At 57.5% G+C, this 24,103-nt stretch overlaps 2 protein-coding genes across 4 annotated transcripts in view; both read right to left on the bottom strand.

Annotated features, from left to right (window-relative positions):
* Window positions 1-783: 783 nt before the first annotated feature.
* LOC133343645 (neuronal acetylcholine receptor subunit alpha-7-like) lies at window positions 784-14,660 on the bottom strand. 2 transcript variants are annotated; one of them, XM_061553347.1, is made up of 12 exons: window positions 14,572-14,660; window positions 13,486-13,576; window positions 12,605-12,744; window positions 11,689-11,733; window positions 10,179-10,288; window positions 9,881-9,960; window positions 4,986-5,153; window positions 4,648-4,842; window positions 4,054-4,140; window positions 3,663-3,772; window positions 2,785-2,937; window positions 784-2,550 (listed from the first exon to the last, which is right to left on the bottom strand). In XM_061553347.1, exons 2-12 carry the CDS (start codon window positions 13,544-13,546, stop codon window positions 2,065-2,067), a joined length of 1,635 nt encoding a protein of 544 aa, XP_061409331.1. In that variant the 5' UTR covers window positions 13,547-13,576; window positions 14,572-14,660; the 3' UTR covers window positions 784-2,064. The 2 variants fall into 2 exon arrangements, with proteins under 2 accessions (XP_061409331.1, XP_061409332.1); XM_061553348.1 differs by lacking the exon at window positions 14,572-14,660 and adding an exon at window positions 14,383-14,524.
* A 6,140-nt stretch (window positions 14,661-20,800) lies between these two features.
* Window positions 20,801-24,103, bottom strand: part of LOC133343643 (alpha-mannosidase 2x-like) — a 34,305-nt gene continuing 31,002 nt past the window's right edge. For both annotated transcript variants that reach the window (XM_061553345.1, XM_061553346.1), the window contains exon 21: window positions 20,801-23,920. In XM_061553345.1, coding sequence (XP_061409329.1) covers window positions 23,657-23,920 — 264 coding nt within the window. In that variant the 3' untranslated portion in view covers window positions 20,801-23,656. The remainder of the gene's footprint in view (window positions 23,921-24,103) is intronic.

Genomic DNA, 24,103 nt, shown 5'->3' with positions numbered 1-24,103 from the left:
CGTCTCCTCCCAGTCCCCGGTGTATCGCTCGGTTCCTGCCCGCGTCTCCCCTCACCCCACCGGGTCCCGTCTCCCTCCCACCCAATCGACCCTTTTCCTCACGAGAGGCGATAAAGCTCCCCTGTGTAGCCTGCACAGACCGCAGGGGCAAGTGCTGTTCGTGAGCAGCACCGATCAGGGGATGGTGTGGCCGCTACCACGCTCAGCACCCTTTGTCTTCTTGATGCTATAGTTTACACACCGCACCGGGCAATAATTTAACGCTGAGTAGACCTAGGGGAGACCCAGGACTGGTTCAGATTTTCGTAACTGATTTTGGAACCCCCCGTAAGCGGAAGTCGAACTCGGGTGGCTGAGGTGGCGGCGTAATGCGCAAACCGCTGCGCCACTGCTCCGCAGAATCTAACACACGCGCAGCACGGTGGCGATGACGACACCAAGGCGCTTGTGCCAGACTAGGTGCACCTTGAGGCTCGCTGGCAGATCACGGGACAGACTCAGGTGCCCCGGGTTGACTGAGATGACCGGCAACTCGCTGCGTTTTATCCGCCCAGCGCTCCACTTGTTGTCAGCATCGCTCCTCCACCATCCATTGTTGAAGGGCGACTGCCTCCAACCGTCCAGTACCCTCAAAGTGCACCTAGCCTGGCACTGCCCTGTAGCGTCCTTCACGAGCCTCCTCCACAGAGCCAGACAAAGATCCCTCCAGGGACCCCGTCTCAGTGATACCCTCTCTCTAAGTACCCCTACGGGACCCCACACAGGGGTCAGGAAAAATCTTGATTCAATTCAGGGTCTTTATTGATCCTGATACAGATGAAAGCAGGTGAGTGTATACAGGTGAGTGAGTATAGGTGAATACAGGTGAGTATACGTGAGTGCGGGTCAGCGAGTAGAGGTGATTGCGGGTAAGTGGGTATAGGGGAGTACAAGTGTGTGAGTACATACAGGGCAGTACATGTGTGTGAATAAATACAGGTGGTTGAGTACCTTATATACAGGCGAGTACACGTGTGTAACTACATACAGGTGAGCACACGTGTGTAAATACATACAGGTGAGCACATGTGTGTGAGTACACACACGGGAGTTGAAGTGTGTGACTACATACATGTTAGTATAAGTGTGTGAGCACATACAGGCGAGTACATGCAGGTGAGTGCAGGTGAGCGAATACATGTTTCACTCAATATTTTCTGACTCTCGGTGAAATCAGCGGGAGGTTGCCCACGACTCGCAGCAGCCACAGCCGTAGCCTAACAAAGTATACTGGACATGGTGTGCCGAGCACATACACACATATATTTATATATTCCGGCTCGCCAAAATTAAACCACCTGCCTGCAGGCAAGCAAGCGGGACAAGTGAGGTGTGAATACAGGTGGACATAGCGATGGCGACGATGATTGTGAATATTTTCGTGGGAGGCCGTCATTCTCCCTCTGCTAGGGTCACCACCTCCCCCACAGCGCGGGAGAGGTCAGCGCAGCCGCTAGAATTCACCTCCATTCTCACAGCCACGCAACCCATCAACCACTCACCCAGGTTCACGCCAGATCAGGTGGGCACCCTCGCACCAATTCGGCCCCCGTGGCCACCGTCAGACCTGAGCGTTTAGTGTGACGATGACACTGCTCCTGATAATTATGATGACGACGATGATTATTATTGGGGGTACTCTACCCCTCCTCCTCTACCCCCCTTCTCCTTCTTCCTCCTCCTCCACCCCCCTTCTCCTACCCCCCCCCCCCCCCCCCCAGTGGCGTAGCTAGGATATTTTGCGCCCGGGGACGAACTATAAAATTGGCGCCCCCCCCCCCGTTTAATCACATACCTAAATGTAATTACATGACATGTAGGCTGTGTGTGGCGGGATATATAAACTTTTAGATTGAGGTGTAAATTTGTGCAGTAGTTTCAGGCTGCCGCGCCCGCCGCAATAAGTTATAATGTAACGTTGTAAGCCTCATTTTGGCGCCCCTTTACCTTGGCGCCCGGGGACATATGTACCCCCCTGCCCCCCCTAGCTACGCCTCTGCCCCCCCCCCTCCTCCGTGATCCCCGTCACCCGAAGTCCTTGGTGATGGCCTGCATGAAGCTGGGCGCGGACACGAGGATTGCGGCCGTGGAGGAGATGGTGACAATGGAGAACGCGATGAGGCACAGGCGGTCAATCACTGCCGCCGCGAAGCGCCACTCCCCCCCGAGCCGGGCGCCCGCATCTGCTGCCCGCATTCGCTCCGCCAGGTAGTGCACCTCCGCCAGCAGCCCAGCCAGCTCGCAGCTCTGCGAGGGGGACTCCTGCCGGGCTGCTCCTCCTTCTCCTCCTGCTGCCCCTGCTATGTTGGGGCAGCCAGGGCAGCAGCTGTCCCCCTGGAGGAGGTGCTGCTGCTGCTGCTGTGCGACGGGATTGCATGCCTGGGGCCCCTGGTGGAGCTGGGACCCCTGGTGGAGGTAGGCCCCCTGGTGGAGGTAGGCCCCCTGCTGAAGGTGGAAGTATTCATGCATCGGCTCCTCCACGCTCCGGCCACGGAACTGCGCGGAGACTCCCTGTGGTGGGGCACATCAACGCGCGGTGTTGAGCAGCTGTGCGTGGTTGTGTAGTTAGGTGGTTGTGAGTGTGGTTGAATGGTTGTGAGTGGTTGAGTGGTTGTGAGTGTGCATGACTGTAGTTATGGGTGTTATCATGAGTGTACTTGCTTGAGTGTTGTCAGGATTGTGATAACCGGTGTAGCCACGGGTGTTGTTATGGCTGTGGTTGTGTGGTTGAATGGCGGTGGTCACCTGGCCCCTGTCGGCCCCGGTCCCCGGGTGCTCGCTCAGGCATGGTGGTTTCCACGGCGCCGGGCTGCCATAGGGACCGCCTGACCTCGCATCTTTCACCGGCTGTTTCATCCGCAACAACCAGGCACACCAGTGCACCAGCAACACCCGCACCTGGAAACAACAACATTATCACCACCACCACCATCATCATCACCATCATCACCATCATCACCATCATCACCATCAGCCATTATCAAATCTGCTAATGGCCCAAACACCTGGAACTTGATTTCTTTAAAATGTCCCTGGCTAATATTCTCCCAAGCCAACCACAGCGTTGGGCCCAGCCCTCCCTCCTGTGAGATAATCTCCCAGGCACTTGAATTTGACTCACCCACTCACCCGCTCACTCACCGATACAAAGACAAAGATCCCCCATGTAGCCTTTAACAGACTGTTGGGGCAAGGGCTGTTGGCGAGTAACACCTATTGAAGCACCGGCACGGGACTTGAGGGGGTGGGTGACCAGCACCACCGCATTTGTCTCCCTCGTGACGATGTTTACACACTGCAACAGGTACTCATTTGAGGCTTAGTTGATCTAGGGGTGGCCCAGGACCTGTTCAGATAATTAGCACTGGTGTTGGCTGTGAGCGAGAATCAAACTCAGGTCGTTGGGTTCATAGTGCAGTGCGCTAATCTCTACACTACCGCTCCACCCACACACCCACTCACTCAACTACCCAACACTCACTCACCCACTCAAACACTTGCTTACCTACTCGCTCACAAGCTCACACACAGAAGCACGTGCAAACCCAAAGACCCCCCTGAACAGGTAGTGGTGCTGGTGGTGGCAGTAGTGGTGGTGGCGGTGGTGTTGGCGCCGCCCTCACCCAGGTGGGCATTCTGGTGCCATCAGGGTCGTGGTGGTGGCACTGCAGCACCAGCACGGTCACCACCACCGAGAAGCCCACGATCACCAGCGTGCTGGCAAAGTATTGTCCTGCACAGGGGGGGCGGGCGGGGGGTGGGGGCGGGGACACGGAGCACTTGCGCCACGGTTGGCATGATGTTGTATCATGTGTGCGGCGCAGCAATGTGCAGCGGTGTGACATGGTGACTAGTAGACTGGGGTGTGCTCTCGTGCGGTATGTGATGTGCTCGTTGTGTGGTTTGATGTGGGGCGGCGGTGTGAGGGGTGACATTTTGATGCGGTGTGGTGCGATCACGTGACGTGTGGGGAGATGTGCTGTAGGTTGGCGTGCTGCGGTGTTGTGCGAGTACCGATGAGCGGCACAGAGTCCGATGTGGCCGGCATGATCTCGGCCACGAGCAGCATAAACACGGTTAGGGATAGCAGCACCGTGATGCCTGCACGCACACACAAGCACGCAAAGACCACCCAGGTAGCCCACTAAGGGCTATTGGGGCAAGTGCTGCCAGCGAGTGGAACCTATGAAGGCCTGTACTGAGCACGCGGGCGTGGGTGGGCAATGCCACACCCCTGCCGCCTTTGTCTCCCCGGTGCCGAGTTCTGTGAACTCAGCTGAAGCGTCACTCAAAAAGTGCCCGGAGGTGCGAGGGACTGCATGGCGCCGTGTTTCAGCAAAAGCAAGTGCACACATCGCAGCTCAACTGATTAATTATTCACACAGATGCCGGCCAGTGTTAGCGAGAAGGACAGGAGCTCATCCTCTCGCCGCCACTCACCCGGCCGGACACTCACCCGGCCAGCCACACACCTGTCCGGCCACTCACTTAGCTAGCCACTTATCTAGCCATCAATCAATCGAACTTTAAGTGCCCTTCGCAAAAGCATCGTCAATATAACCACTAGCTCATCCGCCCACCCTGTGACTCAGTTGTGCGTGAGTTCACCAAGGGAGATCTTCTCTCCAGACTCTGCGGGCAGCAGGAAGACGAGCAGCGCAAGTGCGGAGATCAGCATGCAGGGCAGCAGCAAGTTGAGCGCATAGTAGAGGGTGCGGCGCCGCAGCAGCAGCGTGTACGTCACGTCCGTGTACGGCTCCTGGCAGCACTCGTAGAAGAGCTCGTTCCGCTTGCCCACCACGCCTGTGCACCGCACACCACACCATGCGCAGGGCATCGCACCCCGAGCCACGTACAGCATGGCGCCGAGCGGGGAACAAAACACCGCGCCACGCACGATGCCACACGGCACACGGCGATGCGCCGCACGGAGCCCCAGCGCTCACCGATGAGATCCCACTCCCCGTTGGGCAGGTACCCCGAGGTGTCGGCGTGCAGCAGGTGCAGGTCGATGAGCCAGCCGTCGTGCGTCCACGAGCCGAACTTGAGGTCGCAGCTCTGCACGTCGAAGGGGAACCACCGCACGTCGATCTTGCAGGAGCTCTTCAGGATGCCTGCGCACGGGCGCCACCGACACACAGCCAACGTCAGTGGCGAGCGAATCCGGCCGGGCCCTGGAGGTTCGTGTGTGTGTGCACCTGGGGGTGTGTGTGCACCTGGGGGTGTGTGTACAGTGAAGGAAAAAAGTATTTGATCCCCTGCTGATTTTGTACGTTTTCCCACTGACAAAGAAATGATCAGTCTATAATTTTAATGGTAGGTTTATTTGAACAGTGAGAGACAGAATAACAACCAAAAAATCCAGAAAAACGCACGTACATTTTTTTATTAATTGATTTGCGATTTAATGAGGGAAATAAGTATTTGACCTCCTCTCAATCAGAAATATTTCTGGCTCCCAGGTGTCTTTTATACAGGTAACAAGCTGAGATTAGGAGCACACTCTTAAAGGGAGTGCTCCTAATCTGAGCTTGTTACCTGTATAAAAGACACCTGTTCACAGAAGCAATCAATCAGATTCCAAACTCTCCACCATGGCCAAGACCAAAGAGCTCTCCAATGATGTCAGGGACAAGATTGTAGACCTACACAAGGCTGGAATGGGCTACAAGACCATCGCCAAGCAGCTTGGTGAGAAGGTGACAACAGTTGGTGCGATTATTCGCAAATGAAACACAAAAGAACTATCAATCTCCCTCGGCCTGGGGCTCCATGCAAGATCTCACCTCGTGCAGTTGCAATGATCATGAGAACGGTGAGGAATCTGCCCAGAACTACACGGGAGGATATTGTCAATGATCTCAAGGCAGCTGGGACCATAGTCACCAAGAAAACAGTTGGTAACACACTACGCCGTGAAGAACTGAAATCCTGCAGCGCCCGCAAGGTCCCCCTGCTCAAGAAAGCACATATACATGCCCGTCTGAAGTTTGCCAATGAACATCTGAATGATTCAGAGGACAACTGGGTGAAAGTGTTGTGGTCAGATGAGACCAAAATGGAGCTCTTTGGCATCAACTCAACTCGCCGTGTTTGGAGGAGGAGGAATGCTACCTATGACCCCAAGAACACCATCCCCACCGTCAAACATGGAGGTGGAAACATTATGCTTTGGGGGTGTTTTTCTGCTAAGGGGACAGGACAACTTCACCCCATCAAAGGGACGATGGACGGGCCATGTACCGTCAAATCTTGGGTGAGAACCTCCTTCCCTCAGCCAGGGCATTGAAAATGGGTCGTGGATGGGTATTCCAGGATGACAATGACCCAAAACACACGGCCAAGGCAACAAAAGAGTGGCTCAAGAAGAAGCACATTAAGGTCCTGGAGTGGCCTAGCCAGTCTCCAGACCTTAATCTCATAGAAAATCTGTGGAGGGAGCTGAAGGTTCGAGTTGCCAAACGTCAGCCTCGAAACCTTAATGACTTGGAGAAGATCTGAAAAGAGGAGTGGGACAAAATCCCTCCTGAGATGTGTGCAAACCTGGTGGCCAACTACAAGAAACGTCTGACCTCTGTGATTGCCAACAAGGGTTTTGCCACAAAATACTAAGTCATGTTTTGCAGAGGGGTCAAATACTTATTTCCCTCATTAAAATGCCAATCAATTTATAAAATTTTTGACATGCGGTTTTATGGATTTTGTTGTTGTTATTCTGTCTCTCACTGTTCAAATAAACCTACCATTAAAATTATAGACTCATCATTTCTTTGTCAGTGGGAAAAGAAAACAAAATCAGCAGGGGATCAATTAGTTTTTTCCCTCACTGTACCTGGGGGTATGTGTGCACCTGGGGGTGTGTGTGTACCTGGGGGTGGGTGTACCTGGGGGGGTGTATACACCTGGGGGTGTGTGTGTACCTGTGGGTGTGTATGCACCTGGGGGTGTGTATGCACCTGGGGGTGTGTATGCACCTGGGGGTGTGTGTGCCCCTGGGGGAGTGTGCACCTTGGGGTGTGTGTGCACCTGGGGGTGTGTGTGCACCTGTCGGTGTGTGTGCACCTGGGGGGGTGTGTGTGCACCTGGGGGTGTGTGTGCACCTGGGGTGTGTGTGTACCTGGGGGTGTGCGTGCACCTGGGGTGTGCGTGCACCTGGGGTTTGTGTGCACCTGGGGGTGTGTGTGCACCTGGGGTGTGTGTGTGTGTGTGTGCACCTGGGGTGTGTGTGTGTGTGTGCACCTGGGGTGTGTGTGTGTGTGTGTGTGCACCTGGGGTGTGTGTGTGTGTGCACCTGTCGGTGTGTGTGCACCTGGGGTGTGTGTGTACCTGGGGTGTGTGTGTACCTGGGGGTGTGTGTGCACCTGGGGGTGTGTGTGCACCTGGGGTGTGTGTGCACCTGGGGGTATGTGTGTACCTGGGGGTGTGTGTGCACCTGGGTGTGTGTGTGCACCTGGGGGTGTGTGTGCACCTGGGGGTGTGTGTGCACCTGGGGGTGTGTGTGCACCTGGGGTGTGTGGGCACCTGGGGGTGTGTGTGTACCTGGGGGGTGTGTGCACCTGGGGGTGTGTGTGCACCTGGGGGTGTGTGTGCACCTGGGGTGTGTGTGCACCTGGGGGTGTGTGTGCACCTTGGGGTGTGTGTGTGTGCACCTGGGGTGTGTGTGCACCTGGGGTGTGTGTGTGTGCACCTGGGGTGTGTGTGCACCTGGGGTGTGTGTGTGTGCACCTGGGGTGTGTGTGTGTGCACCTGGGGTGTGTGTGCACCTGGGGGTGTGTGTGCACCTGGGGTGTGTGTGCACCTGGGGGTGTGTGTGCGCCTGGGGTGTGTGTGCGCCTGGGGGTATGTGTGTACCTGGGGGTGTGTGTGCACCTGGGGGTGTGTGTGCACCTGGGGTGTGTGTGTACCTGGGGGTGTGTGTGCACCTGGGGGTGTGTGTGCACCTGGGGGTGTGTGTGCACCTGGGGTGTGTGGGCACCTGGGGGTGTGTGTGTACCTGGGGGTGTGTGTGCACCTGGGGGTGTGTGTACCTGGGGGTGTGTGTGCACCTGGGGGTGTGTGTGCACCTGGGGGTGTGTGTGCACCTGGGGGTGTGTGTGTACCTTGGGGAGTGTGTTCACCTGGGGGTGTGTGTGCACCTGGGGGTGTGTGTGCACCTGGGGGTGTGTGCACCTGGGGGTGTGTGTGCACCTTGGGGTGTGTGTGTGCACCTGGGGTGTGTGTGTGTGTGCACCTGGGGTGTGTGTGTGTGCACCTGGGGTGTGTGTGCACCTGGGGTGTGTGTGCACCTGGGGTGTGTGTGTGGTGTGTGTGCACCTGGGGTGTGTGTGTGTGCACCTGGGGTGTGTGTGCACCTGGGGGTGTGTGTGCACCTGGGGTGTGTGTGCACCTGGGGGTGTGTGTGTACCTGGGGGTGTGTGTGTACCTGGGGGTGTGTGTGCACCTGGGGTGTGTGTGTGTACCTGGGGGTGTGTGTGCACCTGGGGTGTGTGTGCACCTGGGGGGGTGTGTGCACCTGGGGTGTGTGTGTGCACCTGGGGTGTGTGTGTGCACCTGGGGTGTGTGTGCACCTCGGGGTTTGTGTGTACCTGGGGGTATGTGTGCACCTGGGGGGTGTGTGTACCTGGGGGTGTGCGTGCACCTGGGGTGTGCGGCAACCTGGGGTGTGTGTGCACCTGGGTGTGTGTGTGCACCTGGGGTGTGTGTGTGTGTGCACCTGGGGTGTGTGTGTGTGTGCACCTGGGGGGTGTGTGTGTGTGCACCTGGGGTGTGTGTGTGTGTGCACCTGGGGGTGTGTGTGTACCTGGGGGTGTGTGTGTACCTGGAGGTGTGTGTGCACCTGGGGTGTGTGTGTACCCGGGGGCGTGTGTGCACCTGGGGGCGTGTGTGCACCTGGGGGCGTGTGTGCACCTGGAGGTGTGTGTGCACCTGGGGTGTGTGTGCACCTGGGGTGTGTGTGTACCTGGGGGTGTGTGTGTACCTGAGGGTGTGTGTGCACCTTGGGGTGTGTGTGTACCTGGGGGGTGTGTTTACCTGGGGGTGTGTGTGTACCTGGGGTGTGTGTGTACCCGGGGTGTGTGTGTACCTGGGGGTGTGTGTGCACCTGGGGGTGTGTGTGTACCTGGGGTGTGTGTGTGTACCTGGGGGTGTGTGTGTACCTGGGGTGTGTGTGTGCACCTTGGGGTGTGTGTGTACCTGGGGGGTGTGTGTACCTGGGGTTGTGTGTGCACCTGGGGGTGTGTGTGTACCTGGGGGTGTGTGTGTACCTGGGGTGTGTGTGTGTACCTGGGGGTGTGTGTGTACCTGGGGTGTGTGTGCACCTAGGGTGTGTGTACCTGGGGGTGTGTGTGCACCTGGGGTGTGTGTGTACCTGGGGTGTGTGTGTGTACCTGGGGTGTGTGTGTGTACCTGGGGGTGTGTGTGTACCTGGGGGTGTGTGTGTACCTGGGGGTGTGTGTGTACCTGGGGGTGTGTGTGTGTACCTGGGGGTGTGTGTGTGTACCTGGGGGTGTGTGTGTACCTGGTGTGTGTGTGTACCTGGGGTGTGTGTGTACCTGGGGTGTGTGTGTACCTGGGGTGTGTGTGTACCTGGGGTGTGTGTGTGTACCTGGGGGTGTGTGTGTACCTGGGGGTGTGTGTGTACCTGGGGGTGTGTGTGTACCTGGGGTGTGTGTGTGTACCTGGGGGTGTGTGTGTACCTGGGGGTGTGTGTGTACCTGGGGTGTGTGTGTGTACCTGGGGGTGTGTGTGTACCTGGGGTGTGTGTGTGTACCTGGGGGTGTGTGTGTACCTGGGGGTGTGTGTGTACCTGGGGGTGTGTGTGTACCTGGGGGTGTGTGTGTACCTGGGGGTATGTATTGGCACCCGCCCGTGTGGTTGACCAGGACGCTCGTGTGAAATGTGGCATCGAACCTCTCATCTGCACTACAACCACACAAAACCACACAATTACACATGTGACGACGCAGTTGATATTGCTTTGATTGCTATTTGCTTAATTGCGGTAACTTTATTGTATTAGTTTTGCTTTGGAGTGTCACTTGTGCGATGACACTCCAGTCCTGGTCTCGTGAGCTCTCACCTGGACACATAACATCAACCTGAACCCCTTTCACCCCCCCCCCCCCATCATTCCTCCCCACCTGTTGTAGAGCAGGATGTCCGGGGTCCACACCTGCTCGGGTTTGAAGCGGAGTTTGGTGACGCCCGGAGTGCGCGAGGCGTTCCACTGCAGATAGTAATCCACCCAGTTCTACAACCACCACAACCACCACCACCACAATCTACAATAACCACAATCCACCCAGTTCTACAACCACCACCACAACCACCACCACAATCTACAATAACCACAATCCACCCAATTCTACATTCACCACAAACCACCACCACAATCACCACCACAATCCAACTCAATCTACAGCAATCAGCAAAATAAACAATAATCAACAACCACGGGTACGATAAACAACCAGGACAAACAATCCACCAAGTTCAAATCAACAACACAACAACAAAAAGAACCCACCAGTTATATCACAACCACCACGACCACAACACCACAACCACGCCACTAACACCACAACCCAGTCCCTCCAGAAAAACGCGATTATGCGACCGCAAGATTCCACGCAAAATCAGCCAAAGTCCGCATATTTATGCGGGGGGCGCGTTTTTTCGCCGCATAAATTGCAGATTTCCGCGCGCAAAATATGCGGGCTTGCATGATTTCATAATCCCCGCATTTTCGTTGCAAAAAGTCACATGTATCTTAGCAGAAAGTTGAAAAATATTGCGTTTACTTCACACAAGCGCAGCCATTTCCCCTGTTGCCATGGGAACGTTATGAAGTGTTAGAGGCTACGTAGTTAGTTTTATTCAGGAGTTTATGCAACTTTACAGTTGTAAGATTGCACTTTTTTGTTAGTAGTATGTAAATTTACATTACTGTAAGACTGTACTGTTACTGTATTGCTTACGTTACTGTGCACTGAAAACACTTATTTTAACAGAAGATGTCTGTTTTGTATAGCTACCTCTGTAAAACAGGAAGCACACATTTTATTTTTTAATATTTTATTTATTCATTTTTACAGAAGTTGTAGCATATTCATTTTGTAAAGCTACAGAACTTGTTCGACTCAATGTTTTGTAAGTTTGAGCCATCTGTTTGTTAAGGTCTGAAATAAAACAAGATGAGAACTTAAATATTCCCAGCACTTTCTGTGATGTAGTATGCTTGCTTATCATAGGAAGTAATAAGAAATGACTCTTTACATTAAAGTAGTAGCCTAGTGAATAGGGTGTTGGGGGAATCACTTTTTTTCTCTTTTTCATCAAACCGCAGTTTTTGCAAGTTCCCGCAATTTAATCGCATAAAATTGTATAAATATCCCGCATATTCCATCGCATTTTTTAAGAAAACGTGCCGCATAATCAACGATTTTTGCCCGCAACAATCACCAAAAAACTCCGCGTTTTTTCTGGAGGGACTGACAACCACACGACAACACCACTAACAACACGACAACACCACTAACACCAAAACCACACCACTACAACCACCACGACCACAATACTACAACCACCATGATCACACTACTAGCACTACAACCACCACCACAACAACCCCCCCCCCACCCCATACTTCACCATCTGGAGCCACACGTTCGTGGTGAGCACTTGGTTCTTCTCATCCTGGGGGACGGGGAGATGGAGGAAGTGCGGGGAGGGGCGGGGGAGACCAGGGGTACGGAGAGGGAGCAGAGGGGAGGGGGCAGAGGGGGGGAGAAGAGGGGGAGAGAGGAGGGAGGGTGGAGGAGTGAGGGGGACTGGGGAGGGGTCAGGGAGCAGAGGGAGGGAGGGAGAGGAGGCAGGGGGCGGCTTGGGGGGCAGGGGATGGGAGAGGGACCAGAGGGGAGGGAGGAGAGGGGGAGACGGGAGGGAGGGATGTTAGAGGAAGAGGGGTGATGAGGGATGATGGGGGCGGTGTGATGGTGGTAATGGATGGAGAAGGGGGAGTGATGTGGGCTGGGCCTGGGGCATGATCACTGTGATGGTGGTTCGCAATGGTGAGAATGATAGAGCTGTGAGTGATCGGGGTCGTGACCATGAGGCATGTGTAATGGACGATGATGATGTGTGATGTCGGTACTGGCGATGGCTTAAAACTTCGTGGGGAAGTCAACGGTGTTGGTTATTTTATGTCGAGACTGGTCATTCGCTCGTCACGCGTAGTCAGCGAAGGAGCGTTGCGCCAAACGTCTGACCTCTTGCGACAGCATTCGCATGAGTTGCTCTTACTGCCATTCCGGCGTCTCGAGTGATTTGTTTGACGCGCGTCTCAAGGGGGAGACGCCGTTCCTTTGAGCGTCGCAGTCCTCGCTTCGAACGTCGACCGGCAACCGAAGCACGCAATTTTCTGCGCATCGAGACGGGGCGACGCGTCCACAAAGTGACAGCCGTCTCCCTCGAACTAAGCTCTCAAAGACTCGTCACCGTCATCGAAATGCACAATGTTCACCAAGAAATGAGTGGTGGATCGAGGTGGTGAGGCCCCAACACTCACCACGTCCATCACTTGCATGAGGCTGAGCATGAAGTCCACCCTTAGCGCGTGGGAGTCGTTCTGCACGGGGCGCTCCAGGGGCGAGGCGCGACCCAGGAGCTCGCGGTAGAGGCGGCGCTGGTGCTCCCCCTGGAACGATCCTGGGGGGGGGGGGAGCAGAGAGGGGGGCCAATCAGTGGAACGTGGGTCTCGGTGGTGAGGGGAGGGGTCTGGGTGGTGAGGGGTCTGGGTGGTGAGGGGAGGGGTTTGGGTGGTGAGGGGAGGGGTCTGGGTGGTGAGGGGAGGGGTCTGGGTGGTGAGGGGTCTGGGTGGTGAGGGAGGGGTTTGGGTGGTGAGGGGAGGGGTCTGGGTGGTGAGGGGAGGGGTCTGGGTGGTGAGGGGTCTGGGTGGTGAGGGGAGGGGTTTGGGTGGTGAGGGGAGGGGTCTGGGTGGTGAGGGGTCTGGGTGGTGAGGGGAGGGGTCTGGGTGGGGAGGGGTCTGGGTGGTGAGGGGAGGGGTTTGGGTGGTGAGGGGAGGGGTCTGGGTGGTGAGGGGAGGGGTCTGGGTGGTGAGGGGAGGGGTCTGGGTGGTGAGGGGTCTGGGTGGTGAGGGGAGGGGTTTGGGTGGTGAGGGGAGGGGTCTGGGTGGTGAGGGGAGGGGTATGGGTGGTGAGGGGTCTGGGTGGTGAGGGGAGGGGTCTGGGTGGTGAGGGGAGGGGTCTGGGTGGTGAGGGGAGGGGTTTGGGTGGTGAGCAGCGGGGGTTGTGGGTGGTGAGGGGTCTGGGTGGTGAGGGGTCTCGGTGGTGAGGGGAGGGGTCTGGGTGGTGAGGGGTCTGGGTGAGAGGGGAGGGTTGGGGTGTGGGTGGGGAGGGGGCTGTGGGTGGCTGAAGGGGTGGTTCTTACCTGGTATGAGGCACGTGATCAGAACTGCGCGCACGAGCGCCGAGGTGTCCGGGCCCCGCATGGCCACGGGCCAGGGGGCGGGGCTACACACCTGGGTGGGCGGGGCAGGGGGCGGGGCCGTTACCTGCGAGTCACATGTGAGTCACGTGGGGGTCGTGATACTGCATCGTCAGTGGTGTACAGACGACAACAACGCCACACATTTGTGGCCTGACCATGAAACGTAAACGGTATATCATAGGCGACGTTTCGGGCAATGACACTTGTTCATAGCTATGTAGGTAATCAGCTGACTGCTATACATAATTCGCCGTTAGGTTACTGAGTCTGTGGGAGGAAACCCAGCACCCTCCACCCAGCACCCTGCACCATGCACACAGCACCGTACACGCAGCACCACGCACACAGCACCGTACACCGAGAACCCGGCACCACGCACCCTACACCCAGCAACCTGCACCACGCACACAGCACCGTACACGCAGCACCACGCACACAGCACCGTACACCCAGCACCGTACACCCAGCACCGTACACCGAGAACCCGGCACCACGCACCCTACACTCAGCAACCTGAACACTACACCCGGTCCACAGCACCAGCACCCTAAACACCCTGCACACGACACCCCGCACTCAGCTGCTACTGCCCGCACGCTCAGCACCCCGCACTCAGCACCCCGCCGGCGGGACGCGGCGTTACATAATCATCGTTATCACAATTCTCGCGGTGTCGCATCAGCCTGGCAAGCGGGGAGACGGGGGGCGGGGCAGCCCTCTCTTCAGTGGTCGGGTCCCCCAAGGGCCGAGCCCGCGGCCCCACAGAAGCCTCGGCAACAGCGGTGGCTGAATCATCCTGCGACCCCCCCCGCGCACCCCCCCCCCCCCCCCGCGCACCTTCACGGGCTCCTCGTGATCCCTCGGATCCCCCGACTGGTTTCCCCGTGCGGTGCACGCGGCAGAGGGGGGCGGCCCTGACCTCGTCTCCACCGATCCCGAAACGCAGTCGAAGGTCCCCGGATATCGCGGGGAAGGGGGGGGGTCACGGGGGATCAGAGGAGGGCCAAGGATGGAGAGAGCACTCACCTCTCTTCCCTCTCCGCTCTTTCTCTCTCCGCGTCTCTTGCTTCTCTCCTCTCTCTCTCCTTTTCCCCGTCTCTCTCCGCCCCCCGCCCCCGCCTGTCTATTCTCTCCGACTCTCTCTCTCTCCCAGCCTCTCTCAGGGGTCGATGTTTTTTTTCCCCGAGGCGTTGAAAACATGAGAGAGAGAAACTTGTGAATTGGGGGACGGGGAGCAGCAAGGTGACAGCTCGGCGCACACAGCAAGCACAGGCGGACAGCACGCACAAGCAGTCAACAGCAGACAGCACACACGGGCAAACAGCCACACAGGCAGTGGCAGCGGACAGCACGCTCAGACAGCCGCACAGGCAGTCACAGCAGACAGCACGCACAGGCAGACAGCACGCACAAGCAGTCAAGGCAGACAGCACGCACAAGCAGACAGCCACACAGCTAGTCAAGGCAGACAGCCACACAGCCAGTCAAGGCAGACAGCACGCACAGGCAGTCAAGGCAGGCAGCCACACAGGCAGTCAAGGCAGACAGCCGCACAGCCAGTCAAGGCAGACAGCCACACAGCCAGTCAAGGCAGACAGCCGCACAGCCAGTCAAGGCAGACAGCACGCACAGGCAGTCAAGGCAGACAGCCGCACAGCCAGTCAAGGCAGACAGCCGCACAGTCAGTCAAGGCAGACAGCCCGCACAGTCAGTCAAGGCAGACAGCCCGCACAGTCAGTCAAGGCAGACAGCACGCACAGTCAGTCAAGGCAGACAGCCCGCACAGTCAGTCAAGGCAGACAACACGCACAGGCAGTCAAGGCAGACAGCCACACAGGCAGTCAAGGCAGACAGCCACACAGGCAGTCAAGGCAGACAGCACGCACAGCCAGTCAAGGCAGACAGCCGCACAGTCAGTCAAGGCAGACAGCACACACAGGCAGTCAAGGCAGACAGCACGCACAGGCAGTCAAGGCAGACAGCCACATAGGCAGTCAAGGCAGGCAGCCACACAGGCAGTCAAGGCAGACAGCAGGCACAGCCAGTCAAGGCAGACAGCAGGCACAGGCAGTCAAGGCAGATAGCCGCACAGCCAGTCAAGGCAGACAGCACACACAGCCAGTCAAGGCAGACAGCCACACAGCCAGTCAAGGCAGACAGCCACACAGCTAGTCAAGGCAGACAGCCACACAGCCAGTCAAGGCAGACAGCCACACAGCTAGTCAAGGCAGACAGCCACACAGCCAGTCAAGGCAGACAGCACGCACAGGCAGTCAAGGCAGGCAGCCACACAGGCAGTCAAGGCAGACAGCACGCACAGCCAGTCAAGGCAGACAGCCACACAGCCAGTCAAGGCAGACAGCACGCACAGCCAGTCAAGGCAGACAGCCACACAGCCAGTCAAGGCAGACAGCCACACAGCCAGTCAAGGCAGACAGCCACACAGCTAGTCAAGGCAGACAGCCACACAGCCAGTCAAGGCAGACAGCCGCACAGTCAGTCAAGGCAGACAGCACGCACAGGCAGTCAAGGCAGACAGCACGCACAGGCAGTCAAGGCAGACAGCCACACAGGCAGTCAAGGCAGACAGTCGCACAGGCAGTCAAGGCAGACAGTCACACAGCCAGTCAAGGCAGACAGCCACACAGCCAGTCAAGGCAGACAGCCACACAGCCAGTCAAGGCAGACAGCCACACAGGCAGTCAAGGCAGACAGCCCGCACAGTCAGTCAAGGCAGACAGCACGCACAGGCAGTCAAGGCAGACAGCCGCACAGCCAGTCAAGGCAGACAGCCGCACAGCCAGTCAAGGCAGACAGCCGCACAGTCAGTCAAGGCAGACAGCACGCACAGGCAGTCAAGGCAGACAGCACGCACAGGCAGTCAAGGCAGACAGCCACACAGGCAGTCAAGGCAGACAGCCACACAGGCAGTCAAGGCAGACAGCCCGCACAGCCAGTCAAGGCAGACAGCACGCAGAGGCAGTCAAGGCAGACAGCCGCACAGCCAGTCAAGGCAGACAGCACGCACAGGCAGTCAAGGCAGACAGCCGCACAGTCAGTCAAGGCAGACAGCACGCACAGGCAGTCAAGGCAGACAGCCCGCACAGCCAGTCAAGGCAGACAGCACGCACAGGCAGTCAAGGCAGACAGCCGCACAGCCAGTCAAGGCAGACAGCCGCACAGTCAGTCAAGGCAGACAGCACGCACAGGCAGTCAAGGCAGACAGCACGCACAGGCAGTCAAGGCAGACAGCCACACAGGCAGTCAAGGCAGACAGCCACACAGGCAGTCAAGGCAGACAGCCACACAGGCAGTCAAGGTAGACAGCACGCACAGGCAGTCAAGGCAGACAGCCACACAGCCAGTCAAGGCAGACAGCACGCACAGGCAGTCAAGGCAGACAGCACGCACAAGCAGACAGCCGCACAGCCAGTCAAGGCAGACAGCACGCACAGGCAGTCAAGGCAGACAGCCACACAGGCAGTCAAGGCAGACAGCCACACAGCCAGTCAAGGCAGACAGCACGCACAGGCAGTCAAGGCAGACAGCACGCACAGGCAGTCAAGGCAGACAGCCACACAGGCAGTCAAGGCAGACAGCCACACAGGCAGTCAAGGCAGACAGCCACACAGGCAGTCAAGGCAGACAGCACGCACAGGCAGTCAAGGCAGACAGCACGCACAGGCAGTCAAGGTAGACAGCCACACAGGCAGTCAAGGCAGACAGCCACACAGGCAGTCAAGGCAGACAGCCACACAGGCAGTCAAGGCAGACAGCCACACAGGCAGTCAAGGCAGACAGCCACACAGCCAGTCAAGGCAGACAGCCGCACAGCCAGTCAAGGCAGACAGCCGCACAGCCAGTCAAGGCAGACAGCCGCACAGGCAGTCAAGGCAGACAGCCGCACAGCCAGTCAAGGCAGGCAGCCACACAGGCAGTCAAGGCAGACAGCCCGCACAGTCAGTCAAGGCAGACAACACGCACAGGCAGTCAAGGCAGACAGCCACACAGGCAGTCAAGGCAGACAGCCACACAGGCAGTCAAGGCAGACAGCACGCACAGCCAGTCAAGGCAGACAGCCGCACAGTCAGTCAAGGCAGACAGCACACACAGGCAGTCAAGGCAGACAGCACGCACAGGCAGTCAAGGCAGACAGCCACATAGGCAGTCAAGGCAGGCAGCCACACAGGCAGTCAAGGCAGACAGCAGGCACAGCCAGTCAAGGCAGACAGCAGGCACAGGCAGTCAAGGCAGATAGCCGCACAGCCAGTCAAGGCAGACAGCACACACAGCCAGTCAAGGCAGACAGCCACACAGCCAGTCAAGGCAGACAGCCACACAGCTAGTCAAGGCAGACAGCCACACAGCCAGTCAAGGCAGACAGCCACACAGCTAGTCAAGGCAGACAGCCACACAGCCAGTCAAGGCAGACAGCACGCACAGGCAGTCAAGGCAGGCAGCCACACAGGCAGTCAAGGCAGACAGCACGCACAGCCAGTCAAGGCAGACAGCCACACAGCCAGTCAAGGCAGACAGCACGCACAGCCAGTCAAGGCAGACAGCCACACAGCCAGTCAAGGCAGACAGCCACACAGCCAGTCAAGGCAGACAGCCACACAGCTAGTCAAGGCAGACAGCCACACAGCCAGTCAAGGCAGACAGCCGCACAGTCAGTCAAGGCAGACAGCACGCACAGGCAGTCAAGGCAGACAGCACGCACAGGCAGTCAAGGCAGACAGCCACACAGGCAGTCAAGGCAGACAGTCGCACAGGCAGTCAAGGCAGACAGTCACACAGCCAGTCAAGGCAGACAGCCACACAGCCAGTCAAGGCAGACAGCCACACAGCCAGTCAAGGCAGACAGCCACACAGGCAGTCAAGGCAGACAGCCCGCACAGTCAGTCAAGGCAGACAGCACGCACAGGCAGTCAAGGCAGACAGCCGCACAGCCAGTCAAGGCAGACAGCCGCACAGTCAGTCAAGGCAGACAGCACGCACAGGCAGTCAAGGCAGACAGCACGCACAGGCAGTCAAGGCAGACAGCCACACAGGCAGTCAAGGCAGACAGCCACACAGGCAGTCAAGGCAGACAGCCCGCACAGCCAGTCAAGGCAGACAGCACGCACAGGCAGTCAAGGCAGACAGCCGCACAGCCAGTCAAGGCAGACAGCACGCACAGGCAGTCAAGGCAGACAGCCGCACAGTCAGTCAAGGCAGACAGCATGCACAGGCAGTCAAGGCAGACAGCCCGCACAGCCAGTCAAGGCAGACAGCACGCACAGGCAGTCAAGGCAGACAGCCGCACAGCCAGTCAAGGCAGACAGCCGCACAGTCAGTCAAGGCAGACAGCACACACAGGCAGTCAAGGCAGACAGCACGCACAGGCAGTCAAGGCAGACAGCCACACAGGCAGTCAAGGCAGACAGCCACACAGGCAGTCAAGGCAGACAGCCACACAGGCAGTCAAGGTAGACAGCACGCACAGGCAGTCAAGGCAGACAGCCACACAGCCAGTCAAGGCAGACAGCACGCACAGGCAGTCAAGGCAGACAGCACGCACAAGCAGACAGCCGCACAGCCAGTCAAGGCAGACAGCACGCACAGGCAGTCAAGGTAGACAGCCACACAGGCAGTCAAGGCAGACAGCCACACAGCCAGTCAAGGCAGACAGCACGCACAGGCAGTCAAGGCAGACAGCACGCACAGGCAGTCAAGGCAGACAGCCACACAGGCAGTCAAGGCAGACAGCCACACAGGCAGTCAAGGCAGACAGCCACACAGGCAGTCAAGGCAGACAGCACGCACAGGCAGTCAAGGCAGACAGCACGCACAGGCAGTCAAGGTAGACAGCCACACAGGCAGTCAAGGCAGACAGCCACACAGGCAGTCAAGGCAGACAGCCACACAGGCAGTCAAGGCAGACAGCCGCACAGGCAGTCAAGGCAGACAGCCACACAGCCAGTCAAGGCAGACAGCCACACAGCCAGTCAAGGCAGACAGCTGCACAGCCAGTCAAGGCAGACAGCCGCACAGCCAGTCAAGGCAGACAGCCGCACAGCCAGTCAAGGCAGGCAGCCACACAGGCAGTCAAGGCAGACAGCACGCACAGGCAGTCAAGGCAGACAGCCACACAGGCAGTCAAGGCAGACAGCCACACAGGCAGTCAAGGCAGACAGCCACACAGGCAGTCAAGGCAGACAGCACGCACAGCCAGTCAAGGCAGACAGCCGCACAGTCAGTCAAGGCAGACAGCACACACAGGCAGTCAAGGCAGACAGCCACACAGGCAGTCAAGGCAGACAGTACGCACAGGCAGTCAAGGCAGACAGCCACACAGGCAGTCAAGGCAGACAGCACGCACAGGCAGTCAAGGCAGACAGCACGCACAGGCAGTCAAGGCAGACAGCCACACAGGCAGTCAAGGCAGACAGCCACACAGGCAGTCAAGGCAGACAGCACGCACAGGCAGTCAAGGTAGACAGCCACACAGGCAGTCAAGGCAGACAGCCACACAGCCAGTCAAGGCAGGCAGCAGGCACAACTGAAGTGCCTAGCAATGGACGCGCGGCCCCGACACCCCGAGAGTCGACCCCTCAATGACCCCCGTTTCCTCCATCCCTGAACCTCACGGAGAATGGGAACCTCACGGTCCACCTCACCCCCGATCCCCTCTTCTCTGAACCACATCGCCACCACCACATATCAGCGACTGGGGGGCTCCTGGCGTATCGAGGATGATGTAACGAGGATGGAGAGCGTCTAAGGTGTATTTTAAATCACAGTTGCCGAGCACAGGTGCCCAATGGCCCAGGACGTTAAGCGGCCAGAAGGAATAAGCCGAGGCGAGAGAGAAGTGCGGTGACCTGCAGCGTGGCGAGTGAGCGGGTGAGAGGTTTATCTAGCGAGTGGGTTAACGATTGGGTGAGTGAGATGCTATTGTGGAGCCCTCAACATGGGTATAGGAATCAATAAGTTAACGGGAACAGTAACCATGGTATAACGAAACAAGTGGGTGCATAAATGACTGAGTGAGCGAGCGGGTGAGTGGACGAGCGGGGAGCGGTTGTAAAAGTGAGTGACCGGATGAGTAGGAGAGTGGTGTTGTTGTGGCTTGAAGTATGGTGGTTAAAGAGTATGGGATGAGACGAAACGGTGAGAATGACTACTTTGGTAATCATCACCATCATCTGCACTGCCACACGATTGGTGAGGTGGGTTTAAGGTTTTATGCTGTACCGACAGTGCACCATGAATGTCACGTGATTGACGTTCATTTATTAAATACCTTTAAATTCATCCAAAAAACCCCACACAAAAGTATCCCGTGTAGCCCACACAGGCTGTTGAGGCAAGTGCTGTTAGCGAGCACATATGAAGGCCGGAACAGCACACAAGGGGGTAGTGCGGCCTGAACGACGTCCGACCGCCTTTGTCTCCCCTGTGCTGATGTTTACACATCCCAACCAGGTACAGGACTCATTTAAGGCCGAGTCAATCCTAGGCAAGGCCCAGAACCGGTTCAGATATTCGTCAGTTGGCCGAGAGAGCAGGAGTCGAACTCGGGCTTCTGGGTTCGTAGCGCAGTGCAGCGCTAACCCGCTGCGCCACTGCTCTCCACATACGCGCCCAAAAAACACCCAGTGCACGCCGACCCCTGTGATGAGGGGACAGCAGAGGTTCCACACTCCAGGCTTGACTACCCACCCTGCGTCTTCTAATCCCCATCCAAATGGCGTTACACGCTGCACGCACCTGATTATTGCTAAATTCGTCCCCTGGTGACGGAAAGCGGGACCTTTAATTGAGCTTACCCCACGTCACGTGGTACATGTGCATAAAGACAAAGGTCCACGGTGTAGCCTACAAACTGGAAGCAAGTGGTGTGGAGTGAGCAGCTTGCCACGTCGGGTTCTTCTTTAAATCCGGGTCGAACTAGGGGAAGCCCAGGACCAGTTCAGATACCACTCACCACTGATGTTGGCTGTGAGCAGGAATCGAACTCACTAATTTGACCAGTTTTAGTAGCGCAGTTCGCTAACCGCTGCGCTACCACTCCCCCCACTGTGTGCGTGTACGCTGACAGATGTGCACGCAACGGGATATTATCTTAATACAACCGAAGCAGTTACACACTGCGCACGCCTAATGATTGCTAAACACATCCTGATGCCAGTCCGCACTCTAACGCCACGTAGAACAAGTTTAACAACTCTCCGGCCGTGCAGCATGTGTGTGCTTACCAAAACAGCCTGCATTCGAATGAAAAACTCAACGCGTTGTGTGTCAATAACACGGTGGCTTTAAAGGTCAAATATATACAATAGGCAACGTTTTGGGAAATGGCCCTTCATTGCTCAAAACGTTACCTGCTGAATGCGTTCCATGAAAGCCACACATGCGCCCGCGGTCTTATTGACAGGGAACGTGTTGGGCTGGCTCGGCTTGTGCACCACTGCTCGGGCAGCAGCAGCAGCGTTGTCTGAACGGAGATCGGTGACAACTGGCGACTGGGAAACACCGGTCATGAATTGCCCGAGACACACCAATTGCACCCCCCCCCCATTCCCCCCCACCAAATCACAACCCACAGGGACAAACCCCAAAATCAGAATTAATCACGCAGCGCAGGACGGAATCCCTCGTCAGCTCCACGTAGTCTGACAATGAGGTGTGGGGGCCAAGGCTCCCCCCTCCCCACCTCCTCGCTTCTCACTGCAGTCCTTGTGCCTAAAGCAAATCGACCTACATCCACCCGTATCCAACTCTCAATACAAAATCACACTGGAGCACTCGGCTCGAGGCAAACGGCCACCCCGCCCTGCCCCCCCGGAAGATGGAGGGGTCACGCGAGGTCAAAGTTAATCAAGTGAAGTTGGGAACACAAGAACTTCCCCGCAGCCGAGAGCCGGAGACAAGATTAAATTTCCTGAGCTGAGTTGCACCTGAAATGCCTGAGCGTAGTGCACCGCACTCAACAGGAGCCCCGCACTCGCTAGAGAGCACCACTCAGGGGCTCCGCACTCGCTCGAAACACCGCACTCAGCAGATGCACCGCACTTGCTAGAGGGTGCGGTGTCGCAGTATTGAAGGTGAGGACCCCTCTCTTAGGGCACACTCACAGTGCACATCGAGTCCAGTCCAATCCACACTCCTCCACTCCACAACCTAGTCTCATCAACACTCCTCACTCCTCCATTTCAGTCCGATTCACGCTCGGGAATCCAATCCACAATTTTCCCATCTGCTAGAGGGAGTCTCAGTCGCCTGATATTAGGGCGCTGGAGTCCGCAAAGTGAAGGAGGCTCCAGTCCCTGGGACTGTGCTCAGCTGAAAGATGCGTCCCCTGGAGCCATGAGTCCATGGCAGCTATGCAGTGGAGAGGAACTGAGCGTGCACACGGATGTGCGTGTGGTGTGTCTAGTCACTCCAGTGTTTTTGTGTATATAGTGTGTGGTGTATTTCTATGTGTGATGTGTGTGTGTGTATATATAGTGTCTGGTGTATGTGTGTCATGTATGTGCATGAGTGTGGGGTGCATATATGGACTGTGTGTTAATGGGAGTGGTATGCGAGGCATGCGAGTGTGAGGTGTATAAATGCACTGCCTTCTGTGAGTGCTGGCGGGTATACACAAACAATCGCTGCGCACACACACACCACACATGCACACACACGCACACACATGCGTGCACACATGTGCAGAGTCCAAGCCTGTTCCCATTAGGTCACAGGAGTGAGGACAATTCCACGGCCATCGCCATCGAGTACCAGGATGGGCGTGGGAGGTGAGCCTAGGTGAGCCTAGGTGAGTTCTGCTGAGCTGCGAGAGTCCACGAATAAGCATGCGCTCCAACAGGTCATTCCGGTGCAATTTGTTTCCATTTGATTTTGTCGAGCGTGTGATCCGATCCGATGCGGTCCGGTAGTCGTGTGTGTTACGATCCGATGCGGTCCGGTAGTAGTGTGCGATCCGATACGGGTGTTGACACCTCCCGCACAGACGATCCAGTTAGAAAAATGTAAAACGCGCGGTGTTAGCGCTGCCCCTCGGTCCCTTTGTCCTCCCGGCCTCACACCGCACCATAGCGACCCGCCGGCATCACGCCGGCGCTCACGGCGTGCCGGGATCGGCCGGCCGCGCTGCCCCGGCCAGCGAGCCCCGTGCCGCGGGGTGAGCCCTGGCAAGCGCCACCCTCGCCGTCGCCAGCTCCATGGGCCGCAGCACCAGCTCGTGCACGGGCTCGACGCCGCGCTCCTCTGCCGCCGCCGGGTCCTCGACGCCGACGCCCGGCACTGGCGCCGGGTAGAGCAGCGTGAGGGAGGCGGGCGCCGCTTTGATGAAGGTCAGGTCACGGAAGACTGAGGAGAGGTTGAGCTGAGGCGGAGACGGGGGGTGAGAGAAAGGGAGTGAGCTGGAGGGTCCATGCAGGTGGCCGCGAGTGCGCGCGTGCGTGCGCGAGCGTACACGCCAAGCGAACGCAAGCACGCTCAGATACACACCTACACACTTGCAGCTCTGTTACCAGGACGACCGCAGCCCAAGACCGTCAGCAGTGGT

This window comes from Lethenteron reissneri, chromosome 18 (assembly GCF_015708825.2).
Source record: "Lethenteron reissneri isolate LAM-NWPU_2019-01 chromosome 18, ASM1570882v1, whole genome shotgun sequence".
In the NCBI taxonomy this organism is placed as follows: Eukaryota; Metazoa; Chordata; class Hyperoartia; order Petromyzontiformes; family Petromyzontidae; genus Lethenteron; species Lethenteron reissneri.
Note: the sequence above shows the minus strand (reverse complement) of the source record. Positions and strands in the feature narration are given on the sequence as shown.